At 38.7% G+C, this 27752-nt stretch overlaps 2 protein-coding genes across 3 annotated transcripts in view; one reads left to right on the plus strand and one right to left on the minus strand.

Moving 5' to 3' along the window:
* The window catches only part of LOC117282881, a gene marked incomplete in the record, with an annotated part of 9731 nt that extends 617 nt beyond the window's left edge, over positions 1-9114 (plus strand). The window contains 4 exon segments of the mRNA XM_033754324.1: positions 528-703; positions 2702-2863; positions 4257-4411; positions 5333-9114. Of these exon segments, the coding sequence (XP_033610215.1) occupies positions 528-703; positions 2702-2863; positions 4257-4411; positions 5333-5422 (583 nt within the window).
* LOC111871647 (pseudouridine-metabolizing bifunctional protein C1861.05) overlaps positions 1-25029 on the minus strand; it is a 76889-nt gene extending 51860 nt beyond the window's left edge. For both annotated transcript variants that reach the window (XM_023864884.2, XM_023864885.2), the window contains exons 1-3: positions 24870-25029; positions 23987-24115; positions 21413-21527 (exon numbers count right to left, since the gene is read on the minus strand). In XM_023864884.2, the coding sequence (XP_023720652.1) occupies positions 21413-21527; positions 23987-24115; positions 24870-24974 (349 nt within the window). In that variant the 5' untranslated portion in view covers positions 24975-25029. The remainder of the gene's footprint in view (positions 1-21412; positions 21528-23986; positions 24116-24869) is intronic.
* Between the last annotated feature and the right edge of the window lie 2723 nt (positions 25030-27752).

Raw genomic sequence — 27752 nt, forward strand, 5'->3', positions numbered from 1 at the left:
TTTGGAATTGTGTGCATATATATATATATATATACACACACACACACACACACAGAACATTTTCAATTTTCGATACAGACTCAAGTATTGAGAACCTTTATTTTTGGGGATGTGCAGTAAATAGTAAGATTATTTTATAATGGGAAATGACTAAAGCAGAAGTAGTCCAGATATTTGTTGTTTAATGCATATCAACACACATATGCATGTTTGTATTTTTTAAAATTAATTATGGAAAGCTTCCAAAAGTTAGTGTCATCACAGACATTCTTAAAAATATGTGATGGTGACATATTACATATAGGATTTTCATACTGAAAATGTCCAAGTACATGGGTTTGAAGGGTTAACATGCAGTTAAAAGTGACTGCAATGTCCATGTTACCTACTACCATTTGACAATTATATCATTACCCTTGCATGCAGGAGGTGTTTAGTGTAAGTGTTTTCTAGAAGGTGTGACTTTTCAAAGAAATATATATATGGGTTACAATGCATATTACATGTAATTATGCATTTTGTTACAGTCCATATTGGATTCAATCCTATCAGGAGACATTCAGTGACTTCAAACATATGGGATTATGGGAATACTGTTTTGACCAGTTCCGATACCCATACTATCAGTTTGACAAGCTATTTGATGGTTGTCATTACATTTTCAGTCAGGAATATTATGTCATTCGGGAATGGCTTCTGCCAGGTTAGTGACAATTCTTTTTTCTCCGTCTGTAAGCAAACCTGCGTACTGAACTGTGATGAAGCATGATTTGGGGGATATATTGACTGGCTACTTTATGGTTACTTCTAGCCACATATGGTTACTGCAAAAGGATGTGCAGGAGAAAACTCCTTGGCCTGTAGTCCGCAAGTGAACTATTCCGACTGAGCGAACGCCGCTTTTCGGCGAAGTTAGTGCCAACTTAGTGGATAGAAGGTGTCACGTGGTCAGCACAACAAATCCCTACTGCCATTAATCTCGGGTTTCTAGACCGGAGCCGCCGTTTCCTTGAAATAGCTCCTCAGTTATCACGAGGCTGAGTAGACCCTGTTCCAGACCCACTACTTCTCAGAAAATCTGTTAGTGCTGGGAATCGAACCTGGGACCTCTGGATCTGTAGCCAGGAACTCTGACAACTAGACAACAGAGGCGGTCCTAAGGATGTTCATCATTAGTGCATTTATTCAGTAAGCACAGTCTGTGTAGGGACTGGCTATGGGCTGGGTGGATGAGGGGTCAGATTTTGAGTCTCAGTAGGGGCAGTATTTTTCTCTTCTGCATGTCATCCAGACAAGTTCTTGGGCACATCTGGCCTCATATCCAACAGGTACTAGGGGTTCTTTCCCCTGGGTAAAGTGGCCGGGGTGTGAAATTGACCACTCACCTCCAACTAGTACCAAGGTCAAGAATACATGGACCTATACATCCTCTACCTCATAATTTTCATGGCATAGTGCTTAATTAGTTAGTTTATCCACTCTGTAAAAAGAACAGATTGTGATGACCAGAATATCACAGTGTACACTCTCACAACACTGAAATTCTCACATGTCATAATACTGAAAGTTTAAAGAATGCAGCGTCTCATTTTTAGGTTCTTTATATGTAACTTTATTCGGATGACTGTTTTAGATATTCATAAAACAATGCAGTAACTGATGGAGCCTTTGAAAAGTGTAGGAGTTACATACAGTCTGGACTTATAAGACTTGTTCCATCTGAATGGATTGCTTTGAGTACCAACATTTTTATATGTGAATGGTATTTTCATAATTTCTAATTAGTTGAAGGTAAGAATGTTGATCTGTTTTACAGCTGTTCCGTTTAAAAGGGCAAGTAAAGAGTATGCTTTTTTTATGGCAGTTTTTGAAAACAGTCTGTTTGTGATAAGCAGGGCCCAGATTTTGATGACCTGAAAATATTTAAAAAATGACCTATAAAATGACTGAAAAATCCAGAAAAATGGCCTAAAGGAGAAAAGAAAGAACTCTTCGCTTCCGTGTTATTCACTTTTCAGAAAACATATGAAGAAAAATTCCCTAAAATGGCCAAAAATGACAAGAAATACCTGTAAAGTCCAAAAAAATTACCCTCAAAATGGAAAAATGACCTTAAACCTAAAAATGTCCAAAAATGACAAAAAATTACCTATAAAATTTACGTTTCTGTAACCAGCAGCTCATATCCGAGATTTATATATTTAAGAGCATCACATAGGATACAAGGAAAAAAAGATGACATGTCATCGAAATGTGGGCCCTGGTCATAAGTCATGTGCTATACCAATTTATTATTAATCATATCATTTTGCATAGTATGTATGTCGTACTTTCTCATATATGTACTGTAAGTACTGTGATTTTTATACTTTATGAGTTATTCCAGCACCACTAATTTTGCAAATAAAACTTTATTTCAGGAGACCAGCATAAAAATGGTATATGTTGGAGGGGGGGGGGGTTATAGCGGCCAGAGCGTGAAGATGACCAATCACCGATATCAAGAATACATAGATCTATACAGCCACTCCCTATACGCCTTTATGGCATAGTGCTTAATTAGTTAAGCACAGGGACAGCTTTACTTTTTTACTTTTGGGGGGGCAGATAAAGGCCTGTGATTTGTGAAGCATATGTGAGAAAGTGTGATCAGTATCATTCCACCCATTTTCTCACTTTTTGTATTTCAATTGATTTTCAGGTTGGCTGATGGTAGTGCAGGCTTTTGTCACTTTGGCACTTATGCTGTCATTTTCATCACAAATCATCATTGCTTTAGAACTGATACGTTGGCCTCTTGAATTTGTTCTACTTTATGAATGGCTTTTGTCTGGCATTGCTTTCATATGCAATGCCCTTGCAGGTAATTTTTTTTAGAAAATATTGCATTTGAATATAGAAAGGGAGGATTAGTTGTATAAATTAGTTGAGAGTGTTACTTAATATAAGAATATTTTACCCTTCTTTCCTTTGTAAAGACTAATGGATGAATATGCCACACTAGTATATAATCATGTAATTACATGTGGCAAAATTTTATGTAGAAGTGGAGACCTTATACATATTAATTTCCTCCACTTTTAATAGCAACAATGCAGACACAAAAACATATCAGATGGGAGCAATAATAATGCCACTTAGTAGAAAGTTCTGAAATGATATATAAATATGGTAATAAATCTTTCAAAGAATATGAAACTTTTGTTGAGGGTTTTTTGGGCTGGGGATGTAAAATGACAAAATGACAAATATAAAATGTAAAATGACAAAAGTGCTGGCTGAATGAAATACACAGTTAGCTGCTGATATGATCAGAGTAACTAGTAAACTGTATGGAGCTAGTCATGTGAAATTTGCTACAGAGATAGATCATAAACATACCTGAAAAATATGTATGTCCACAAAGCAAACAACAATAAATACAGAAATGGTCGAAAACTTCAAGGTTATATCAGACAGTTTGAATGTAGATCAAATCTGTACTTAAATATATAAAAAAGAAACAAAAAATCGTGGCTTTAGTCTGCAAGTGAACTATACCAACCGAGCAATCGCTGCTTGTTGGCGAAGATAGTGCCAATTTTTACGGATAGAGGGTGTTGCTTGGTCAGCTCAGCAAAGCTCCGCAGTCATTAATCTCGGTTTTCTAGACCGGAGCCGCAAATTTTCCATTCAAGTAGCTCCTCAATTATCCGCACAAGGCTGAGCGGACCCTGTTCCAGACACACTGCTTCTCAGAAAATGTGGTAGCACCGGGAATCGAACCCGGACCTCTGGATTTGTGGCCAGGAACTCTGTTCTTTTCAAAAAGAAAATGGCGACAAAATGTAAGATACTGACAGTTGCAGTTCAAGCAGTAAGGAGATGACTGAAGTTGGATTTGATAGCATGACCAACCGCACATAAGCCCAGCACCCTAAGCCATGAGCTTAAACTGCATGGTGCAGCTGGATTATAAATATTTGTACCTAAATGTACAATTTAACACAGTATGAAAGAGTAGACGTCCATGCAGTAGGAAAGTCTGCTTTGTGAAATCTGCCCAGACCTCCTTGTTAGTTTATTTTTAATTTCAGGCACTAATGTGAGCAAAAACTGTTATCTCAGTACTGATCGTTTTGTTCTGATGTTCAAATTTTACAGGTTGCTATATTGAACCTTGTTCCAATATTAGAACTCAGAATGAAACATGTGAGATCTGTTGCGATAAAAGTGGCCAGTACACTGAGATACTGCTAATCTTGTCTATTTTGCAGCATTTTTACTCTTCCTGGCAGTATCAATCTTTGGTGGTGAATGTTGGCGTCGTGATTGGTTGATGTATCCAAATTTCAACTACTTGTCGTGGTCTTATGGATTAGCAGTCATTTCCATGTTCTTACATGGGTTTGCAGCTTTCTTTGTGTACTTGGTAAGTTCCCATGCACTGTTTATCACCGTTCTGCATGTAAAAAGTAAAAAAGTAAAGCTATCCCTGTAACAGGCTGTGTAGGCCCATAGGGTCGTGAGACGTCAAGGGTCCCACATTATCTAGACAATCGGCTCAAAGATGGTGGTAAGGTTGTCAGCCTTACGCACCGGCTGTGCTTTACTCCCCAGGAAAATTATTTAATTAATTCCTGGTACTCATTTCTGTTAGAGGCTGAGTCGACCCCAGGGCCATAGTGCGGCTGGAAGGATTAGGTCAATTGAAAAAATCCAGTGACCTCATTGGGACTTGAAGCCGCGACCCTCCGGCTTGTAGCGTAGCCCCTCAACCAACTACACTACCACGTGCCCCCAGTTCTGCATGTACAGAAGCTAAACCTCTAGTAGCAGAACCAGAATATTGCTTATGCAAGGCTCGTCGCATTGCAGCATACTCCTGAGCATAATCTGTGTAATTTCACATTCTTGCAATTCAGTTTAATGAGACCATATTGTCCTCCCATTTCTTGCTCAGTTTTGCAAGTGAGCTCTGCAAAATTATGTATCTGTTTCTTGTCTCTCCTGTATGAACTGCATATTCACACCATTGTATCCATCTTGGTTCGACGACCCTTTCAGTACTTGGTGACCCTTATAAATTACAGAATCATTTGTATGCCATTTTTCTTGGTTCAAAAAAATTTCTTGGCAAATTATTTTTGAACACTTTGCAATTTATGTTCTTCACAGTAAGATACCACATTTCAGAGTAATACAAAAGTCCAGTAAAATGGTTATTTCATAGTTTCATGTATGGTCTTGGAATAGACAAGATCACCAATTATCTACACTGATACTGGGTTTTTACATTTGTTTCTTGCATATATTCATAAACATTAAGATCATTCAATGGCTATTGTTGCAGGACACTCGCAAGATGTGGGAGTTGAGAAAGGAGAGTCGCAATCTCGTGGTGCAGATGCATCCTAATCCTGGGCGCAATGGTTTTGTCTAAGACTATAATGTAAAAGAAAAAATAGAAGACTGTTCCATAGAGTGGAATCATGTTTACTCCCTTATCATTTTATCTCTACATGGTAGAAGCAGAAGAACACGAGGATCCTTGTCTCGTCTGGTTTATTCTAATGCTGCAATCATTGAAGAAGCGTGTATTTTCTGCTGTATATTCTGCATGTTACAAGTCTGTCAAAGGGATGAATTACATCTGTTATGTCTGTTGTGTGATATAGCATTCCTGAATTCTATACAGTATCTGTCTTCTCTTTGTGAAATGGAAAAATGCAGTCTAAGAGCTGAATTATTATTGAAACCAATTTATTTTTCAATCTCAAGTGATTTGATCTGCATATTTTTGTATTACTTTGTTATCACTTTTTCTGTAAATGTCCGTCATTTGCCATATTGTACAGTTGTGTATCTAGACATTGTTAAGTGATGAGTCATAACATTTTATGGAATTGTTAATGTTAGAAACAAAGAATCGTGACCATCAGCAGTTTGCTGGTTCTGTAACTGTTATAGAAACATCCAGAATTTGCTCCCTTGAAGAAACTGTATCTGTGTGGTTCCTGTAAATTACTTTAATATTGTCCCCAAGAATATATTGAAACTTATATCATATCAGCTCCATTCATATTAAATAATTCACTTGCTATAATATTTTATGCTCAATAATACAAATAATCACAAGATAATGCCTTAACAGTTGAGAACTGGAATGTCGGTTAAATCACCAGAAGGAGTAATATTCTTGAAATAAACACATTTAAAGTTAACTATACATATTAATCTTGAAATGTAATGGAAACATTTGCTAAAAGTGCTGTACATTTCAAAATTAAAGTTTTGTAACATAAAAATGACTGTAAAACCTCAAACGTGAGATTAAAAACACTGCACTAACATTTAAATAAGATTATTAAGTGTGAGTTTTATAATTTACAACAGGTGTATTTTTCTATGATATTAGACAATCAAATACTAGGGCACCATATACTCACAGGTGGAAACAAGTCAGTATTGTGTGAAATTTCAACGCACTTCTTAGTAAGGTGTTAGATATTGTTTTTTGAAAAGGAATGTCACAAGAGACATTGTTGTACCTATTTCCACGTGTTTCAGAGACAGCTCAAGCATTTGTAGAATTCTTAATGGTTCATACAAGGGAAGTTTTTTTCATTAATTTTTTTAAATGAAGTTATAGACCAAACTGATATGTATTTATAATAATGATGACAACAATTAAATTAGTTGCTTTCAGTTTGGTGTTAAAAAGTACTTAAAACATTTTTGTACAGGTATACACACACATATTTGAATCTCATTTTTGTTTCACTGCATTTGTGGTGCTAATTAGGATACAGCGGTGTCAAAAATGTTATATATGAGATTGGCTGAGTCATTTGATGACCGTCTTTAATGGTATTATATGAATTTAATGCATAATGTTTTGAATTTTATTTTACTTAGAATCATTTGTAAATATTTAATTATGTGAACTTTGAAAATTCACATAAGTAATTTGTTACTACAAAACTTTTACCTATCTATAGTTATCATTTGTTACATTTTATTTACCCAAGAACCTCTTTCACTAACTGTATGAACGTATATAATGTGTTATTATCTAAGTTTAACATGTAAAAGGAATTTTATGTCAATTTGAATAATAAGAAATTCCTGATATTATTGTGTAATAGTGTTTCCTGACTATAGTGTGTTTGGGATGTTAGTTCTTGTGAACAGCGTAATAATGTGCATTTGACATTGTTCTGGCAGCGGTCAATTATCAGCATGGAATGGTTACTCTGGAGGAAATTTACTATTGTAGTCAGGAGGCAGAATGTATCCACCTGCTGAAATGTTGATCCGCCCATCAGTATATCCAAATTGTTTCCGTCCAGAATGTAAGAAATAACAATTTCCCTCAATTTCAGTATTTCTATCAGTATTGAAGCCAGTTCAAAGTTGGTACGCATGACAACAGTTGGATGCTTGTTTCCTGATATATGCCCTATTCTCTCTGGTTTACCAAATATTTGGAATCTCAGTACATGCCATAATGTAATGGTTTCTCATAGACAGCATTTGTAGAGCTGGTTTTTTAAAAGTGTTATGGAATAAATGTAAATACATATGGAGGCACAAGTGAGTAGAAATCCTATACAACATATATATGTGTCTTGCATTTTAGTTGAAATCGGGAAAAAAATATAGTAAATAAGGTGACCATAATGCTCACAATTGCAGCCTCTATGCAATTAAATTTCAAGAGATTCCTTAAAAACTTAAAGCGGCACACTGAATTTATGTCACAACTTCCACTTATGTACATGTGCATTTTGTACTGGGGAGTGTGAAAATGTTGAGGATTACTGACCTGACCCTAAAGCAGTATGTAGACAACAGAAGGAATTAGGATAGCTGAATTGGTATAGTGACAGGCTACAGGCTGGACAGCTGGGTTTCAATTTCCAACAGGGAAAGAGATTTTTCTCTATTCCACATCATCCAGACTGGCTCTGGGACCTACCCAGTCCCCTATGTGATAGGTGCCAGCAGCTCATCTCCGTTTAGTACCAAGGTCAAGAATGGCATATACCCGAGTTCCTCCATATGTTTTCATGGTGTGCATAATTAATTAAGCACAGGGACATCTTTACATTTACCTTTTTGTGTAGGCAATAGAAATATTTATCATGTCTACATTTTAATTACTGCGCTTACCGACTAGGGTAAATAAGCACAAGACTCAACAGAGATGTTACTAATCCCTTCAGTGTGACTAGTTGCAATGCAATTTTTCAAGCCTTTATCTGAACCTCTTAGCAAGAATAAAATTGTGAGAGAAAATTAATTTGCAACAAAGAACTATTTTCTTCACTTTGTTTAAGATTCACAGTATCTTTGTTCCCTAACTCATGGCAGATTAATCAGTGTGACAGCAGTCTTAATGAGTGGCATAAAGAAATAATCATTATTTGTATGGCATATAAACAAAGATACATTTACTACCATTAATACAAACTTGTATTGGCAGTCAACATTTTTATATGAAAAGGGCTGTAATGTTTGGTTTCCCTCTTTCAACATATGATTAGATCAGCTGTTGAGAGGTGAATTCTGAAACCCTTCATGTATAATGTTAAAGTAAACTGTCTCAATTCAGTGGGATTTGTATTATTATTTATTCATTGTAATTAATACTTGTTATCCTATCTACTAGTATTGTAAACGAACGTGGAAAACTACTCCTGTTTGGAGTACATACATTTTTAAATGCATTCCTAGCAATTTTACATACTTGACTGGATTTGAAGTTTTATTTGTTAATGCAAAAGAAAAGAAATGCATAAAATGTGTACATACAGGACCAATTAAAAGACCATGATGTAAATGACTGATGTTGAAGCTTTATAGATTGTGATAATGCTGATTGAGATGATATGGTTAAGAACATGATTTAATGGCACATGTATGTTTTTACTGTAATATTATAGCATGAAGATGAACGTTTGACTTTAGTGCTGAGGCTCATGAAGTTAACTTCCATAAATGTGAGTTCACTCAAGGGAGATTAAGCACCAACAAGGACTGCTGGTAGTTTTATATGAGTGTGGTTCATTGGTGGTATGATTGCTAGGAGAAAACTGATGTACCTTAAGAATATTCCCCCACTTATATCTTGTCTACAGATCTTACAAATTTTGTACTAGAATGGAAAAGAGTGGAGTGAGAAGCCCATATTCAAGTTTTGGTATGTTGGGTGAATCAAGTGCAATTATTGTATTTCATGTCACATAAGCCACAGCTCAAGCGGTTAGTCGCTGGCTTCCCACAGCGGCAGCCTGGGTTCGAGCCAGGGTCTGGTCAAGTGGGATTTGTGGTGGACAAAGTGGCGCTGGGGCAGGTACTTCTGTTTCCCCTGCCAGTCTTCATTCCACCAAATTCTCCACCATCAGTATCACCTGGGGCAGTCTACAATAGGCCAATCAGTGGCTGCCGTGCCAAGTGGACCCAGTTGGACTCCACCCCCCACTAAGCAGATTTTTTACATAAGACATGATGGTTTAGGAACATGAAATTAAATTTTTCGTTTTGCTTAGCAAACAGAACTAATTGTTCGTTGATTAACCTTTATGAGCCGAAGGACACCATATGGGGACCTTTAAAGTAAAGCCGAGTGGCTGAAAGACACCGTATGGGTATGCGCAGTCCACACGTGCGTACAGTGTTTTAAAATCTAATTTTAAGATAGAAATTCTTGTTCTACTTACATTATTTTTGGGCACGCGCTTTATAAGTAGACTGTCTTCCCTCCTGTGTCATCTAACTGAATGTTGCATATCACTGAATGCAGAGTCCGACGTCGCAATTCATGCACTTTGTCCGTAATTAACTCTGTTTTCCACGCGAAGGGCGCGCACGCAATGTTAGTCTCGTATTATGAGGAAGTAAGCCAGTCATGGCGAGCGGTGTCCTCTATTCATAACGCTTATAGAACATCGCAATTTCAACTATGCACCATGGCCCCTTTTCGCATTGAAGAAGTCGAAATTGAGAGGCCGCTCATAAATCACACCATTCAGAATGCGTTACAGTTTATTCTGAAGGGAGTGGAAGCAAGTGGTGTGAGGTGATATTCCATGAACTGCCTCTATGTGGATAGTTGGACATACATGAATAAACAACAGAGTTTCATAAGGCAGTGTAGGATAAGAACTCGCCCACACTCGGATATACAGGAAGCCTACATGACTGCAGAATATGCAGTACGTAAACATCCTCTCCTATTGCCAGATAAAAAACAGACAGTGCATCAGCAACATGCATTTATACTGCAGAAACGTACTGTGCAGAAGCTTTATGCATTTTTGTGGACAGACGCTCAAAATTGGGGGGAATTTTTTGGAATCAATGTAACAATTTTTACAGATTCTAAAATTTGTCAATTACAGTATCTGATTCTGTATACTTTCTAGATAAAAGTAGCGTTTATTTCGTTCGTTTATCACAAAAATTGTAGAAATCACAGCATTTTGAATAACATAATTACAATTTTTATTAACTCCGTCCCGCTGCCACTACATGAATTTAAATGGCCTGTCCCATAAAGGTTAAAACAAAATTATGTATTTGTTTATAAATGACTTGTTAAGGATGTTTCTAATATTTACATAATACTACATTTTCATTGTTAGTTCCCACATTTAAGGCACACCAGTGTATGGGATGCCCTGCGATTTTTTGGGCAATTTCATGGTGGAAAATGGGAAATGTGGTTAAATTTAGCTGAAGACTAGTAGACTTTGTGAGTTCTGCATTTGTAATGAAACTGTATACTCAGAAAGGCCTGAAAAACAAAAAAATATTGCGTGACATCTGTTACACCAGAGGGATTAATTTTCTCTAGTTCCAAGTGTAACTCAAAATTTGGCATTTCAATGCTCAGTAAGAAATGGTTCGTTAAAAATGACAGTTTTAGTCTGTAAGACCTGTGTGGGAGCTTGAGAGGACATTAAATATATAGAAATACAGGTACAGGACCTTGTATCAGGAAAAATTGGAACTTGAACAAAGTTGGATTTCTGGATTTCATGGCTGTGGTTCCAGGCCATATATGATAGCTGTATCTGCCCTAAACTTTGCATTTTATCATTTTATAGAAGCATCTTTCTCTAATTGCCAATCACAGTGGCTGCGCAGTGTAAGACATGAACCTTCTTCGCCTGTTTGAACACTGGGGTCATGGGTTTGAATCCCACTTGAGGCATGGATGTCTATGTGCATTTATTCTGTGTTTGTGTTGTTCTGTATGGAGGTAGCAGCCTAGTGATGGGCTGATCCCCTGTCCAAGGAGTACTGCCAGCTGTATGTAGGATTAAGAAACTGAAAAAGTTGCCAAGGTTCATAGGTCTGTACAGCCAGAGAGAAAGGTTTCCCTGATTCCATGTGTAACTTCACCCTTCTTTGTAATACTTGGTGCAAAATGTTTTCTTTTAGCCCTGATACTAGCCAGAGGACTTCTTGTTTGCCATTCACAAATGTCTTTGATGGAAATGGGGATAAATTACCACAGTAATCAGGTATACATGTACTATGTGCCATTTTAACAAACTGGCCAGTGATGAATCTACACAGTCATTGACGCCAACATGCCACTTCAAAAAATAGCCAGATAAGAGGTCTTACACCTCTACAGTATGTCAGTAAGAGTTGCTTCAATTTGTGCAATATTATGATACATATCTCTTGATCTGTTCCGTACAGACTTTTAGACACTGTTCACCCAGTCAATTAGATTCCTTGCTGGGGTAGGAGATAACTGACTTCCAGTCTCGGTATTGGTTATAGAATCAACTTGCTTTGTTATGTCATGTTAAGTACAGTACTAGCATGCAATTTGTAGAATGAAAGTGCTTGCTCTGTATATTATTATTAAAGGAGTTGCTGATATTTTCAGTTTGTATTCTTAAGAAAATGTAATAAACAAGTCTCACACTTACAGTGACTAAAATTTGTAATGTGCTGTATTATTTCATGCAGTCCTTACAGTTTGGATTAGTTTTAGCAGTAGGATATCAGGCTCTTGTTTCAGAGTGTACAGGTTTGAACTTTGGTATTTGCACTGATTATCTTGAGTTACGTTTTTCAAGTTTTAAGTCCTCTTAAATGCTGGGAGGGTACCTTAAAATGAGCTGACCATTTTCTTGCAAATGAATTTGCTTACAATTAAACCTGACACTCACTTGAAACTGAAACCCCTCTACAATAATATGGTGACAGATATCTGATCTAGCATAGTACAGTACTCAAAAAACTTCAATTTTAAGGACACCAAATGATTAAAAAAAATATTGCAAATATGGTTGGTTTTGCCTCTCTTTTTTTATTATTACTTTTTTTGAGGGGGAGTCATACTACATTCTCCCTGTTAACTCTTCCTATTCTGAATTTACCCCAGTCCAGAAGCTTGTTTTTTTATTTAAATCAAAATTTAAGATAGCTAATTCGTTTCATTCATATCAGTCCAATACAGCCATCTAGGTTCACTTAGAGAAACTAAATCGAGAGCAATGTAAATGAATAGCAGATTTCAATATACATTATATTTCACCTGAAGAATTAGGAAGACCTGTGGAATAGGGTGAAAATGATAATTTTAAATGTGGAACATAATGTAGGGAGAGAAAATGTTAGTCTTGCATCGTCTATCTGACAAGCCTTGGGTCATACATCTCTTTAACTACACATTCTCGTGCTGCTGTGCTGGAATGTGCAGGAAAGGTTTTTAGATGTGCCATTGAGTTTCAGTGTGTACACCCTAGTAAACAGTAATTCTGTTCCTCATTAAAGGCTTCTCATATATTTCTTAATGTGGTTATAAAGGCACACTGACAACCCACGTCGATGTGGCTTTAAAGAAACTGATATTAAAATTTATTTTAGGGAATTTGTTTTGTGGTCTAGTGGTCAGAGTTCCTGGCTACAGATCCAGAGGTCTGGGTTCGATTCCCGGCGCTACCAGATTTCCTGAAAAGTAGTGGGTCTGGAACAGGGTCCACTCAGCATAATGAGGATAATTGAGGAACTACTTGAATAGAAAAGTAGCGACACCAGTCTAGAAAACCGAGATTAACGGCCATGGGGATCTGTTGCGCTGACCACATGACAACTTCTATCCACAAAAGTTAGCACTAAGTTCTATGACAAGCGGCGGTTGCTTGGTCCCTACAGTTCGCTTGCAGACTGCAGGTCACTGAGTTAGTTAGTTAGTTAGTTAGTTAGTTATAGATTTGGGGGATGTGACATGGATATTTCAGGTTCATGATTGCTTTTGTGATGGTTATGATTGTTATGAATATTCGGGCAGCAGAGGACTTTATTTCATAGGATATCCACTGCTTAACTACTCAGGGAGCAGTTTGGTCCAATCAGTCATAAAGTTTTCTATTTCTTGAGTCACACACTACAATAAAATTAGCAGCTTTTTTGTGCACCTTGTGGCCTGAGTTACATAATCAGAAGAATGATAGAGTATGATATTAAACCTTGTAAATATGTACTTGACAATTAAATGTTAATTTACAAGGAATTATTTATATTTGGGGTGTTGAGAATATGTGCACATAAGGATTAAGTAGGAGCACAGATAACATTACAAATTGAGGAGTTCCATAATTTGCTCTTCATCAAATATTAGACTGATAAATTCAAAAAGCAATATGCCTGACTGAGATAAGAAATGCATATAGAATTTTAATTGACAACTAACTGATTAAGGCAGTGGTTCTCAAACTGTGGGGCACAAAGGGCTTGAAAGGGGGGCGGAGCATACTTTCCTACAGATAAAAATTAAAATGCCCTAAATCAATTAGAAAAGTAACAACAAATAAAAATACATATAGAAAAACTTTTGATGAGTACAGGCTTTAATTATCATGAATTTCAAAATAACTAATAATTATTCTCTTTACCGGCAATTATAAAACGCGTATGCCAGAGACAGCGTTGATAGTTCGGCAGCAGCCGCATCCTCTGAAATCCTCTGAAGTCTAGACTTTTTAAAATGATGTGTGAGGAAATGGGTGCCGAACACACTGCTCTGTTGTTTTTTAGTGATGCTCGATGGCTTTCAAGAGGTAAGGTATTAAAGAGAATGTTTAAGCTGAGGCATGAGGTGTTCTGTTTTTTAAATGGGGAAAATCACTCACTGGCAGACAGTTTCAGCAACAAGGATTTTTTATTGAAAATGGCTTACCTCACAGATATATTTGAGAAACTAAATATCCTCAACACTTCACTTCAAGGGAATGAGGCAACTGTACTTTCTTGGAATGACAAAGTGAAGGCATTCATGAGAAAATTAGAGCTCTGGAGAAANTTTATTTTATTATTATTATTGGAGGGGGTGGGTTTCCCCCATGCACCGCGACTAATAGTCTATTGTACGTCCCCCTTTGATATTCTACCAGTCACCATACCCTGCCGATACTGGTGCTCGCTATCAGCCCCGTTCAGCCAGCGAGGCTGGCAGTGGTACCCAATAAGTTCCCCATCTACCGGAGGCATTGGAAACTACTTGGGCGGGAAACTTTGCCTAATTTTGCTCAGAGGTCTCCTAGAGACAGGATCTTCTACGTGCCGTAAATCTACGACATGGGACCCACGGCTTAAAGTCCCTCCCTGAGGACTTGTTCCCTGAATTTTTTCACCCTTAAAAATTCCACGACTTCCGCCAGGTTTGAACCTGCGTAACTTGAGTCATGAGGTGGGAACGTTACCCTAGACTACGGAGGCCGCTTGGCGTTCTGGATACATATTGGCATGGAATTCCAAACTTTGGGCCAAAAAGCAGTGAAAATCCTGATTCCTTTTGCAACAACTTACTTATGCGAAACAGGCTTTTCTGCTTTGGCAGCTATAAAGTCAAAGTATCGTTCAAGGCTAAATATTGCTAAAGAAGTTAGAGTGGCCATTTCTGATATTACGCCACGTTTTGATAAACTTTGTTCTCAAAAGCAGGCCCATCCATCACACTGAACTTTGACATTTAAATGTTTGATTTTCTTTGCAGAAAAAATTAAATACTTGTTAGTTAAATATCATTTCATTTCAATACATATTTTGGTTAACTGCAAGTGTTAAAACTAATTTTTATTGTAGGCCTAGTATTGTGTTACTTTAATTTTGAGTAAGAAAACTGCTAAATAGTATGTAGAAAAACACAAAATAAACTGAATGAAACGTCAAACATACCATGACTTCTATTTAAATAAAAAATCAGGCTGGGGGCCTGAGAGTATTTTCTCTTCTCAAGGGGGGCTCAGAGGTAAAAAGTTTGAGAACCACTGGATTAAGGGAAGAGTTAACTTGTGAGACCTTGGCCTAAATGGCATGGTGATATGGAAGTATATCTTAAAGAAGCAGGACATGAAGGTATGGATTATACTCAACTGGCTCAAAGGCAACTTGTTCTTCCCAGAAGTATATTTTTGTCTCTTTGGTTATTTGATTGATGGGAGGTAACTCAGTGAATTTATTCATCTAACATGGCAGTTGAAGTAAAATTACTAGTTTCATACATGTACACAAACACAAATTAATTTACCATGCATGCAACAGTGCTTCATGATAACTATGTCATGTTCTCTTGTGCAGCAAATGTGCCTTATATAAATCAATCTTTTAATAATGGATGGTTCGCATGTACATTTTGTTTAATAGCAGTGACTAACTGTCACTGTGTGTTTTATGGGAATAACTACAAATTCTGAGTGTAGAGTCTATAGGTGCCACATGAATACATATCTACAAGTTCTGGGAAGAACTAATCAACTACTTTCCATTGATATGACACGGACCACATAGAAAATGATAAATCCAGTAATTGTTCTATTGCCTGTGTATTTGTTGCCATAGTAACGTTTTTACAGAGTTGTTGCCTAGCAGAAATAGGAGGGGTACACATGCAGACATACACACAGACTAAGGGGAGATCATGAAGCATGCCGTTGAGATGGGCTTAGGTGCCATGATATGTACATACCAAGTTTCATAAAGATCGGTTCAGGCATTCAAAAGTTGATAGGAGGGATATGCAGACACACTGGCAGCATGGAGATAATATAAGACTACTTTTATTTCTTTAAAACAAGGAAAGTGGGCTAAAATGTCCAACGTACTCTGAAAATCTCTAATGTAACAGAATATTTCTTTCTGTCTACCTGATGCTCAGATCGCTATAAATCCTAACATGTTCTATTTAGAGCAAAATCAGAAAAGCATACAGCCCGTCACAAATGGACAGATTCAAGACAATCATGTAAACCTGTTCATCTCTTGTAATGAACTTTCAAGGAAACGACAGTACAATATTACAACTGCTACACATCTGTGGGAAGTACTAAAGTAGACCGGTTGAAGCTCACCTTACACAGGACAGATGGGACATTGCTTTCATAAATGTCACTAAATATCTTGGTGTTGGCCTAACCTGTGATAGTACCAGTGGATGGAGAATATATCTAAAAATTATCGAAGTCAAGGCTTTCCGTGCATTCCTTAGTAAAAACTGGGTGATTATGCACAAGGCACTCACTACTAGGTCTAGGATAATTTGTGTTGGCCCAGACTGGGAATTTGCAGCAGATACTTATCCTTTGAACCCCCCAAAGGTGTCTCCACCTTGTGGTGGTGGGGCTTGCATGACTCTGTGACCTGGAGAGCTATGCCAGCGGTAGTTTAACTACCAGTAGAGTCACCTATGCTGGAAAAGTCAAAGAGTAGAGTCCAGACTAAGAGAGATACCCTGGTCCTCCAGATTGGGGTTTGGGCACGGGGCTAAAACCTCATCCTGTAAGAAGAATTTTGTTCAGAAACCTAACAACCAGCCTCAGATAAGTGGAACATATGGGAAACGGACTAAGCAAAGGACAAGGAACAGTGATATTGCAATGGCAACTCAGAATGTATGCACAGTGAGATGGCCAGACGATGTTGAGATGACCTGAAGAAGATGAAGGTGAAAGGATGGATAGAGAGCAGTGGAGACTGGTTGTAGAGGAGGTCAAGACTGACCCAAGGCTGTAACGCCAAGTGGTAGGTAGGTACCTATCTTCTGAAATTGCAGCACCTGCAAAATACAGTTTCTCGTACCAGTGGCAATTTCCAAGTCGCATATCGTTCAGTGAATTGCACGTGGGTTCTAAAATTCTGTACGTCTACGATTTTATCACAAAATTATGCAGTGAAAAGACAGAAGGCGTCCAAATTCACGAACATGCAAACATTCGCAACAAAGGGCAAGAAGAGCACATTCACGGGAAGTGTACATCATTTAAACATGGTTGCGGTCAAGCCTATGACCGTTGAAGTGACTGCACTGCCATATGGTAACCGAGATTAGGCATAATCTGCTTCACCTGGGCTAACAAAGACTTCATATACACGTATACTGTTCGCAGGTTTGTAACATCGTAAATTCGATGTTCTCACCGCGAAAACTATGAAGACCATATAGTCTTCCTGGTTGCAACGCCGTATATTTCGGAGGCCGTCGGACGTTTCGGAGGAACATACATACTTCAACTTTAGTAATTATGAATATTTGAAGCATTCTCAAGTGTTCCAAAAGTGAGGTACTGCAGTCCAGTAGCTGCAACACGATGGGGCGGCAACGAAAGAACTAGTAGTCTGGGGGCCCTGAAGACTCGCTGGCGGTCCTAGTCTTGCATCCAAACTGGTTACACTCGGGAGGGCGCACGCAGCAATCAATCAGCAGTAGTTCAAAATCCAAATGTTAAAACGTTTCAGGATTCTTGAGCAAGTGACACTAACGTCGCCCGTGCTATGGAAATTCTAACTGCTACCATGTTGATACTGCCGGGGTAGTTCCATCGGTATAGCGATGGCATACCAGCTGGACGGCCTGGGATCGATTCGCGGCAGTTCAAGAGTTTTCTCCACTCCATAATGTCCAGACCGGCTCTGAGGCCCACCCAGCCTCCTACCCAATGGGTACCGGGGGTTCTTTCTCCAAAGCGGCCGGTGCGTGAAGTTGACCATTCACCTATATCTAGTGCCGAGGTCAAGAAAGGTGGAGCTATATCCTGACATAGTGCCTAATTAATTAAGTACAGGGGCAATGTTGGTATTACTGATGCATGGATATTAAACGTACATAGGTGGGGTGGCCTCCAGTGGCACTATCTTCATACCAAGCTACATGATAATCCATTTTTTTTTACTTTGCATCAAGGAATGTGATGTTATATCGTTACAAAGTGAGCACAGTAAGCTATACATCTGAGACTTATTAAGAATGATATTAAACCGGCTTTGTCGAATCCTTGTGAAACTACACCAACGGCGAATACATTTGATACTTGTCAAGCGTTGCATATTCGATTTTGTCTCCCCTGGCTGTTTACCTAGATCTATGCGCCGTAGGTATCCGTTATGTAGGTATGACATGCAGAATCCCTGGGCATCTCATCTCTAAATCAATATTCCTTGCAACTGCTATTAACTTAATCCATTACAGGGAAGCGTTTATAGTCCAACAAAACTTTGAATGTAAATAATAGACAGGNAGTGAGCACAGTAAGCTATACATTTGAGACTTATTAAGAATGATATTAAACCGGCTTTGTCGAATCCTTGTGAAACTACACCAACGGCGAATACATTTGATACTTGTCAAGCGTTGCATATTCGATTTTGTCTCCCCTGGCTGTTTACCTAGATCTATGCGCCGTAGGTATCCGTTATGTAGGTATGACATGCAGAATCCCTGGGCATCTCATCTCTAAATCAATATTCCTTGCAACTGCTATTAACTTAATCCATTACAGGGAAGCGTTTATAGTCCAACAAAACTTTGAATGTAAATAATAGACAGGCAACAAGTTACTGAGATTTGTAATCAAAGTCACAATAGGGTTTGTAATGACGTCAGAGGTGGCGGGTTGTAGAGAAGTTGATTCATGTTGTTTGTTCGGAATCTCAAACCAACAGAACTCCGATTCGACGCTTCTGAATCTGCTGAAATTTGTTCAGATCGGAGTAAGCAGATTGTAAAGGTAAAACCCGAATCGTTAACACGTCGGCAATACTATCCGCTTTATCTGCAGCCCAGTATTATTATTATTATTGTTGTGAAGATACTTTAATTCTAACAACAATTAGCACTTCAACAGATGTAACAACATCCACATGCTGAATTTCTGGTTATCGCGGCGGTGACTACGGGTTTCAACTCCGTGTAGCTGAGCTCAGTTTATCGGCTGCTGTCCCACTTTCTTGCTTGCATTAGTTTTCTACGCTGAGGATGGAGGCGATTTGTTCAACCGAAACGTAGGGCTCTCCCCCTACTACAGGGCGGTACAATTAAGAATAACGTACTCTTCAATATTTCCGTATTTTAAATTCTCTGAAAAACTTCCGTAAGTAACGACATATTCAAGTTGTTGCGCATGCGCGGGTATTAAGGGCACGTACGAATTTTATACTATAGCGTGTAGAGCCGTTTCTAGGTGACGGCTCAGCAAATACGTTTCCGCTGCAACGAACACGCATGCAACAACAGAGGTACTGTTTGGAATGGTGTTTCATATTCAGTACGTGTAAAGGGATTATTAAGGGGGCAAATGGACCCCCGTGTGGAGGCGGGGTCAAATACTTCCACCGTGACCCTGCGAGTCGTAGGAGGCACCGAAAAGGGAAGTCTCAAATCTGAGACAGTAAAATATGGTCTCGAGTCCCGAGGGACTCGGACTCGAGAATGACTGCGCTGGCGAGGACCAGCAACAATTGCAAACGGCAGATCCATCTTCCCGTCAGAGAGGATGTTACACATAAGAACTATAACCGCAAGTGTTCAGTTGGAAAATAAAATTACTGGTCGTGACTCTCAGAAGTTTGTCGCCAAGACAAACTGATTGGCGGTAAACCGCCAGTCGTACAGTTAACTCCGACTGGGAAGATTACGCAGTTGGAAGGGAGCCGCCCTTCAGAAAGGATTTGAGCACGGAAGACGAGGAATAGCCACTGTTGAAAGCCGTTACCAGGCAACTACTAGTAAAGACGCTGAGGGTTGGAAAAACTTAGCGTGATTTGGTATCGTGTTGAAATCAGCGATGGCGCTATAATTAAGTGTAGCTATGACTAGTGAGTTAAAATGGTCAATAAATCCAATTCAAAACCCCGTCGAGAGTCACACACAAGCGGCAATACGTATTCTTTGTCAAGTTCGAATTTCCACTAAACGGGGAGAACGAATCCCCCACTTTCCCATCGTATTCTGGTTCTGTTTTTATGATTTTGTCAGATGTTTTCACACAGTTCGGTTGATTTCCCGTCATGGTCCACAGGTTGGGAAGCAGTAATGTAAGGTTATGTTCGATGTGAGGTTCTCATATCGGTGAACATGCCAAGTTCTGTCTTATGGGAAATAACTCTGTGTATTCCGATGAATTCCAATAAACTTTTCGGAAGAGTATATCGCCTCCATCTTCAGGGTCGAAAGTAAGCCAAGTTGTGCTGTCTGCTTCATACTGGTTTCTTTCTTGGTTTACTCTTCGACCCTGCAGACTGAGGCGATATGTTTGCCCAGTGTTACATATACGGTTATGTCTGTCATTTTTAAGTTTCCTGAAGCAATGCTGTGGTTCAGCACGCGCGCATAGGCTGGCTTCCTCTAAAGCCCTTTACTTTAACTAATCCATCCGTTAGCCACGAGCTGAAAAGTCCGTTAAAAGAAATGGGAACGGATTAATTTAGTCACTTGGCCAAATTAATATTTCAAGTCTATCATAATATAGAAGCCACCTTAAACCACATAAAAGGATGTGGGACGTTAAGTGTTATGCATCTGTGACATTGCCAATAATGTCAAATTAAACAAAATCTAATCAACTGTGGAAGACCAAAACATTCCTAATTATTTTCTGTATTCATTAATAAAACAGTTCTTTGGGGGGTAACTCACAAGGCGTGTACTTAATTACTGTCATGAAGGGCCGCGCCATAGCTCAAGTGGTTAGTCGCTGGCTTCCCACCGCGGCGGCCCGGGTTCGATTCCGGGGTCTGGTCAAGTGGGTTTTGTGGTGGACAAAGTGGCGCTGGGGCGGGTTTTCTCCGAGTACTTCGGTTTCCCCTACCAATCTTCATTCCACCAAATACTCCATCATCATAATCACACGGGGCAGGCTACAATAGGCCAATCAGTGGCCGCCGTGCCGAGTGGACCCAGTTGGACTCCCCCCCCCTACTAAGCGAAAAAATAATTACTGTCACCATCAGAATAATTAAATCCAGTTTTCTGTACTTCCGTGTGTTAAAAAGTCATCTATTTGGAACAATTCTATTCCCCTCAAATTAAAAGAAGTATTTAATTCCATCATGAATTACCCCTCTGCATGTGTGTACTGCTGTATGCATTTCTAACGCTTGTCTGATTGGTAGAGGTAAAGCCGCTCCCTACCTGGTATTCGTGACGCCTTGCAGGTATGCAGAACATAGTCCATTGTTTCAACAGGAATGTTTCCGTCCATTACCACCAGGGAACTCAGCCGTATTTCTTCTAGAAACTTCTCGACCTGTATGTATCAAAGTAAAGGAACTATGTTCAAAAACAGAAAAAACACAAACAAATCAGTGAGTTCAGAATGAAGTTCGTAACTATTATTAATGTATGGCTTTCAATTAATTTAATTGAAGAGTACTATCCTCCGAAACATCGAAGAACTTCTATTAGACTATAAGAGGACACATGTCAGAAAATACTACCCTCCATTGGCATTGCAGTCCAGACCTCAGGTCCAACACTTATGGTTTTAATACTGTAGCGTGTGCAGTCGTTGCCATGTAATGACTGCGAATAAACAAGGCCGATTCTTGGTAACAGCTCGGTAAACACGCTCCCACGGCAACGAATACACAGGCAACAATAGAAGAACTGTGTTTTCTATGTGGTCCGAGTCGAGAAGTTATAACCATGTCAATTAAAGCAATGAGTTCAGTTGAGTTCTGTGAACATAGGACCTGAGAGCGTGAAGCTGAAGAATCTCCACTGTTAGAAGCCTTTACCAAACAACGCCTAGTGAAGACACTGCAGGCTGGAGAAGACTCAGTGTAAAGTGTGGAAATCGGCGATAGTGCTATAGTTATTTGTGGTTACGACCTGTAAGTGGTCAATAAACCTATTCACTAATCCAAACCCCGTCTATAGTCCCACATAAATCGTGACAATATAATGCGTACCCTGGTCATTGAACCCCAGCATGTTTATAACGCAAAATCTACTATAATTAGCAATAGTACTGAATTTGTGCTTTGCACGATCCATTGATAGCTTCATCAATTACATACTATGGTTAGATGTCTTATCAACAGATGTCACTTATAAGTAACACAAATCACAGGAGGGCAGAGGTTTCCGAACACACACTGGCGAACCATCAGCTTAGTGAAGAGTACACGTATATCAACCCCCCCTTCTTGATACTATTATATGTGCTTTTTCAGTTTTCTTTTTTAAAATCGCCACTTCTTAGTTTATATCACTATTTTCGGAGATTTAACAAATGTCATGACATTTTGAGAGCCATAATCAACTCAATTTATAGAGTTATACCCATTGGGACATGACGGCCATGTAATCCGTTTAAAGTCAACGTAAATTTGGGAGGGACAATTCGCCTCAATTTTAAGGGTCTGCTTGCTTCCTCCTTCATGCTCATTTCTTGCATGGTTTACTCTCTGACCTTGAATATGGAGGAAATATATTATTTCGAAACGTCCGTTGACTTTCATCGAACATCGAACAACACGTCGTTATGTATAGTCACTGCTACAAAAACCTCAAGTCTATCATTATTCAATTTCGCTATATAAATTTCCCAGAATATCCCTCGCCTCTACAGGGTGCGCGACTTANTTTCCCCTTTAGGTCATTTTATAGGTCATTTTTTGAATATTTTCAGGTCATCAAAATCCGGGCCCTGAATATTACATTGTTGGGTCAGGTTTTAGATAATTTTTCTGAATTTTTTTCGGTCTATTATAGGTCATTTTTTAAATATTTTCAGGTCATCAAAATCCGGGCCCTACATATTACATTGTTGGGTCATGCTTTAGGTAATTTTTCTGGATTTTTTCGGTAATTTTTTAAATATTTTCAGGTCATCAAAATCCGGGTCCTGGTAACGACAATCTAACAGTAACCGGGTGGAAGTGGTAGAAGAAACAAAATGGACGCCTGTGCTCAGCGTGTAAAGCTTTACCCGCATGGACTGGTGTGTCTGCCTCGAAGCAATTTTACTCTGATGATGATGATGATGATGAGGAGGAGGAGGAGGATGACGACATCAACATAAACAACACCAAGCACTTCAACAATAATAATAACCTAATTTTCGGTCTGACAGCATATGTAACAAACCACTACAATTCGTATCGAAATTTCATTTGTTTACAACTTGCGTGAGCGTGGAGTTTATATTGAAATTTGGCATTGCCCGAGTCTTTGCTGAAGCGTATAGACTAATTTTCATCGGCCCCACAACTTAACATGGTACAATATTAAGATCCGTTTAAATAAATATTGATTAAATGAAAAAAAATTATGTCTGAAACAAATTTGAAGTTGTAACATCGTACCAAAAAAAGTAACAAAATCAGGTCAAATATTTATTAAGTATATTCAAGACTGTATTGACCATACATTTTATATGTAAACTGTAGTTAACTGTGAAAGTCTGTTAGTGTATAAATATTCAAAACAAAAACATAAACTCCATTGTTTTTAGTCCGCAAGCGAACGACCGCCGCTTGTCGGCGAAGTTAGTGCCAACTTTTTGAGGATAGAGGGTGTCGCGTGGTCAGGGCAAGCATAAATATTGATCAGATCGAAAATAAATCTTAATCAAATAAACGTTTCTCGGACACGATATGCCATTTTCAACACAAATATTCATAACTGAAACCCGTTAAATATGTAATTATGTAATATAATGGCTCCCGATACACTGCTCGTTTCTACAGGTCAAAATCTCACCAGTTTAGGAGTGATGTGGTCATTGATGTCCATGTCACCAACCCCGAAGTAGCACTCCCCGTTCTTGTCGACAATGGCGCTGTAACAGGCGGTCCGGAAAGTCTCCAGCCGCGCCAATCCGCGCGTCTCCTGCAAAACACGGAGAATGTAACGGCAGTTCGTAAGACTGAGCTGCAGAAATTACACGACGTTCACTGAGGCAGCAAGATTATCACGAACGGTTATGACATTGCTTATTTATTGCAGAGAACCGTTAATAAATAAACCATTACGTTATGTAACACAACACGGAAAGACAATTTGTGACGCATTTGAAAGGATGTGGAAGGAAGTGACTGGCCTACTTTAAGGTCCTATACCGGGCACTTGCCTGGAAAACTGAGGAAAATCACGAAAATCTGCCAGGATATTCGGCCTTGAAGCCAAGATCTGAAGCCGGGACTTAGAAATACGAGATATGTTAACCATTTTATGTGACATTCGGTGGGAGTTGTTCGTAACTTCGAATCTGGAACAAAACGACTGTGACGCATTCGGTGCTTTGTCTTGAGTGACAGGAAAGAAAGAAAAGGGGTATCAGTCATGACAGCTGATATATCAGCCGAAATTCAAACTAGAAATCTCCAGAACGCAAGTCTTACCACTGTAACCACTCGGCTGTAGAATTTCTCACTTGTATTTAGTCATAAAAAATACTGAACGTAGGTATCATACAAGTGTTGCACTTGGCGTAGAATCATATTCGTTGGTTTTCTCAAGCTTAGGTTTAGCCTAGAGGTCGAAATATACATTTCACCAGCAGATGTCATCTCTGACTATGCCGGCATGCATAGTTGTTTACCGGTACTGGTGAGACTTGAAGAAATGCAATGGCTGTACTTACAACGTGTTTGAGAGTGTTCTTCAGCAGGTATTCCCCTGTCTGATCGTTCCCAACGGCGGAGATGAGGAATGGATGTGCTCCCAGTTTGCCAAGAGCGTCTGCCATGTTTCTCCCCACACCACCACCCGACTGTCTGATATCACCTCTGTGTGTGCTTCCATTTGTCTGAAATCACAGGAAAAGAACAAACTTCAAAAGCATGGAAACCACACAGTACATAACGCTCCCACTCAAACAGAAATAAGCAGAATATCGCCTCATGGGCATAAGGAATTCTACCGAAACTTTCACCCTTTAAACCAATGGTTCCTATATGTACCGCTTCCTATAACACTAAATACTAAACCCTGAACACAGAGTGTACTTAAGCGTTTCATAAGATTATCAGAATAAACGGCGATTGTTTCCCAAACTAGAATCAACAAACTGACTTTTACAATGGAGAAGCAGCGTGTTTCTTGTGAGGTTGGAAATGTACGTGTATTTTACGAAATAATATTATTAAATAGTAATAATAATATTAAATATTATTTACAAACTCGTACTTCAGTGACCCAAAAGTGGTTGAAGAAGGGTAAAAAATATGGTAAAGAGTTGAATGCATAAAACAGCAAGAGAAGATGGACAGCCAAAGGCAAACTATGTATAATAATAATAATAATAATAATAATAATAATAATAATAACAATAATAATAATAATAATAATAATAACAAAAACAATAATACAGTACATTATTCGGAGAACAAGGAACAACAAAAATGCATGTATGAAAGAAAATCGTGAAAACTATAATTAAAACAACTTAAAAGAATGAGAAAATTAACAAAGTAACAGAGCTGCAAGACGGAGGAATCCACGATAGGAGGAAAGAAGAACGGAAACAACAAAACAAACGCAAAGAATACATGGCTAGAAGACAGAAGGCAATATAGAGGAACGAAGGTTGATATAAAGTAGCACATTTGAGAGCACATAATGGAATCAAATAAGACACGAGACAAAGAAATGAGGAATCCAGCGGGTTAAAAACAAATAAGCAAAACGGAGACACACGAAACAGTGGTAACGTAAAAGAAAGAGATGGAAGAAGGCAAAGAGAAAAGAAAAATCCGCAAAGGAAAGTAGTTGAACACAATAACAACAGATGCAAAATGTACACAGGATTAGCATTAAAATGTACTCGTATAATTAAGGTGTTATATGCATTCAGCAACAGTGAAGCTGGTTTTACAGGCATCTGTTGCGTAGGCAGCCCCTAGTTCCACGTGTTCCGCAGCAACTTACATGTAAAATAAAGGGATGTTCTTCCTTAAGACACAAGGTTTCCGAATGAAAAACTCTCTCTTTCAGAAGTGACCTTTGCTACTGCAGGCCAACAATCGCTTACATCACAATTCTCATTCGTTTGGCGCGATCCATTAAACGAGGCGAGCCTAATGGATACTTTACTAATCTGCACAGTGCTGCCATCTGTGCGGCGTCCCACTAAGTTCCAAGGAATATATTTCTCAGGGGAGACCAAAAATCACGGATAAATACAGTTAAGTGCGCAGTTCATTTTCGAGAGAGAATATAACTACTACTTACTATAGGATTCTGACGATGGTGTATAACAAACTGATATGTTGGGATTTTGGACNATATAACTACTAGCCTACACACGGAGAGAAATGTATTTTGTCGGTGACGACAGTTAATCAGTTAACCTTCCAACGCGCTGTTATGTGAATGCATTCACTACATTCCAAACTTACATTGCAATTAACTGCAGAGTGACTCATGGACTCGTTAATTTGAATTAAACCACTCTCTGACCAACACAGATATACATTTCATCAAAACGTTAAGCTAATTTTGGTATAGGCCATAGAAACACGACATCTGATCCAACAAGCATATGTAACATATACATAAAAGGGTAACAAGGTAAAATTGTCCCTGTTCTTAATTATGCATGCCGTGATAAAATGTATAGGGGAGTGGAGGTATAGCCTCATATTTCTTGAACTCGGCACTAGATGGAGGTGAGCGGTCAGCTTCACGCCCCGGTCGCTTTATCCCTGAATAAGGAACCTCAGCATCCATTGAATATAAGTCTCGGTGAGCCCCAGGGTAGTCTGGAAGCCGTGAAGAAAAAGATTCTTACCCCTGCCTGGAATCGAATCCCGGCCATCCAGCCTGCTGCTACAGACCGAGCTGCCCTAGCGGTAGGTTAGATTTTGTGGATCAGAGAATGCAAGAAATGCAAGGTTAATTTTGATGATAAAGAAAAGAGAAATAAAAACATAATTTTATTTTTGAAAACAAGCCTTTGTTTACTGCATAACGCATCTGATATTGTCAGTTTGGAATTGATGTTTCTCGGGAAAAATTAAAATTCGTTTTATTAAAAGATGGGCTTCAATCACTAAACTAATTTTGCCTACTGGATCTTACAGATATGGCTTAGCATCCATTTAACTTTAATTAAAAGGAAAGATTCTTGTTAAAAAGGAGCAACTAATGAAAATCTTATCGAGTTTGAACTTTTTTTGAAATTTACCTAATTAAAAATGTAAGAGCAATATCGTCTTGGTTGTAACACCGTGCAGACTGCTTTAAGTTTACCGATGTTCGTCTGAAACGTCGGTAAACTTAGACCAGACTACACGGCGTCACATCCTAGACGATATTGCTCTTCACAGTGTCGTCAGAACCTCTACTCCAATAAAGAAATACTAAAATATATTTTAGTTAATACGGATAAGAACATGCGCGTGGAACAGAAGAAACTCGAGTTTCCATTTCCCGGTCCTGCCGGTATCCATCACATTTACTGTGGCTGCTATAGGTTAACAGACGAATGCTGTTTCACGAGGCATTAGACTAGACGGTGTTTCAT

Source organism: Cryptotermes secundus, unplaced genomic scaffold (assembly GCF_002891405.2).
Source record: "Cryptotermes secundus unplaced genomic scaffold, Csec_1.0 scaffold11, whole genome shotgun sequence".
In the NCBI taxonomy this organism is placed as follows: domain Eukaryota; kingdom Metazoa; phylum Arthropoda; class Insecta; order Blattodea; family Kalotermitidae; genus Cryptotermes; species Cryptotermes secundus.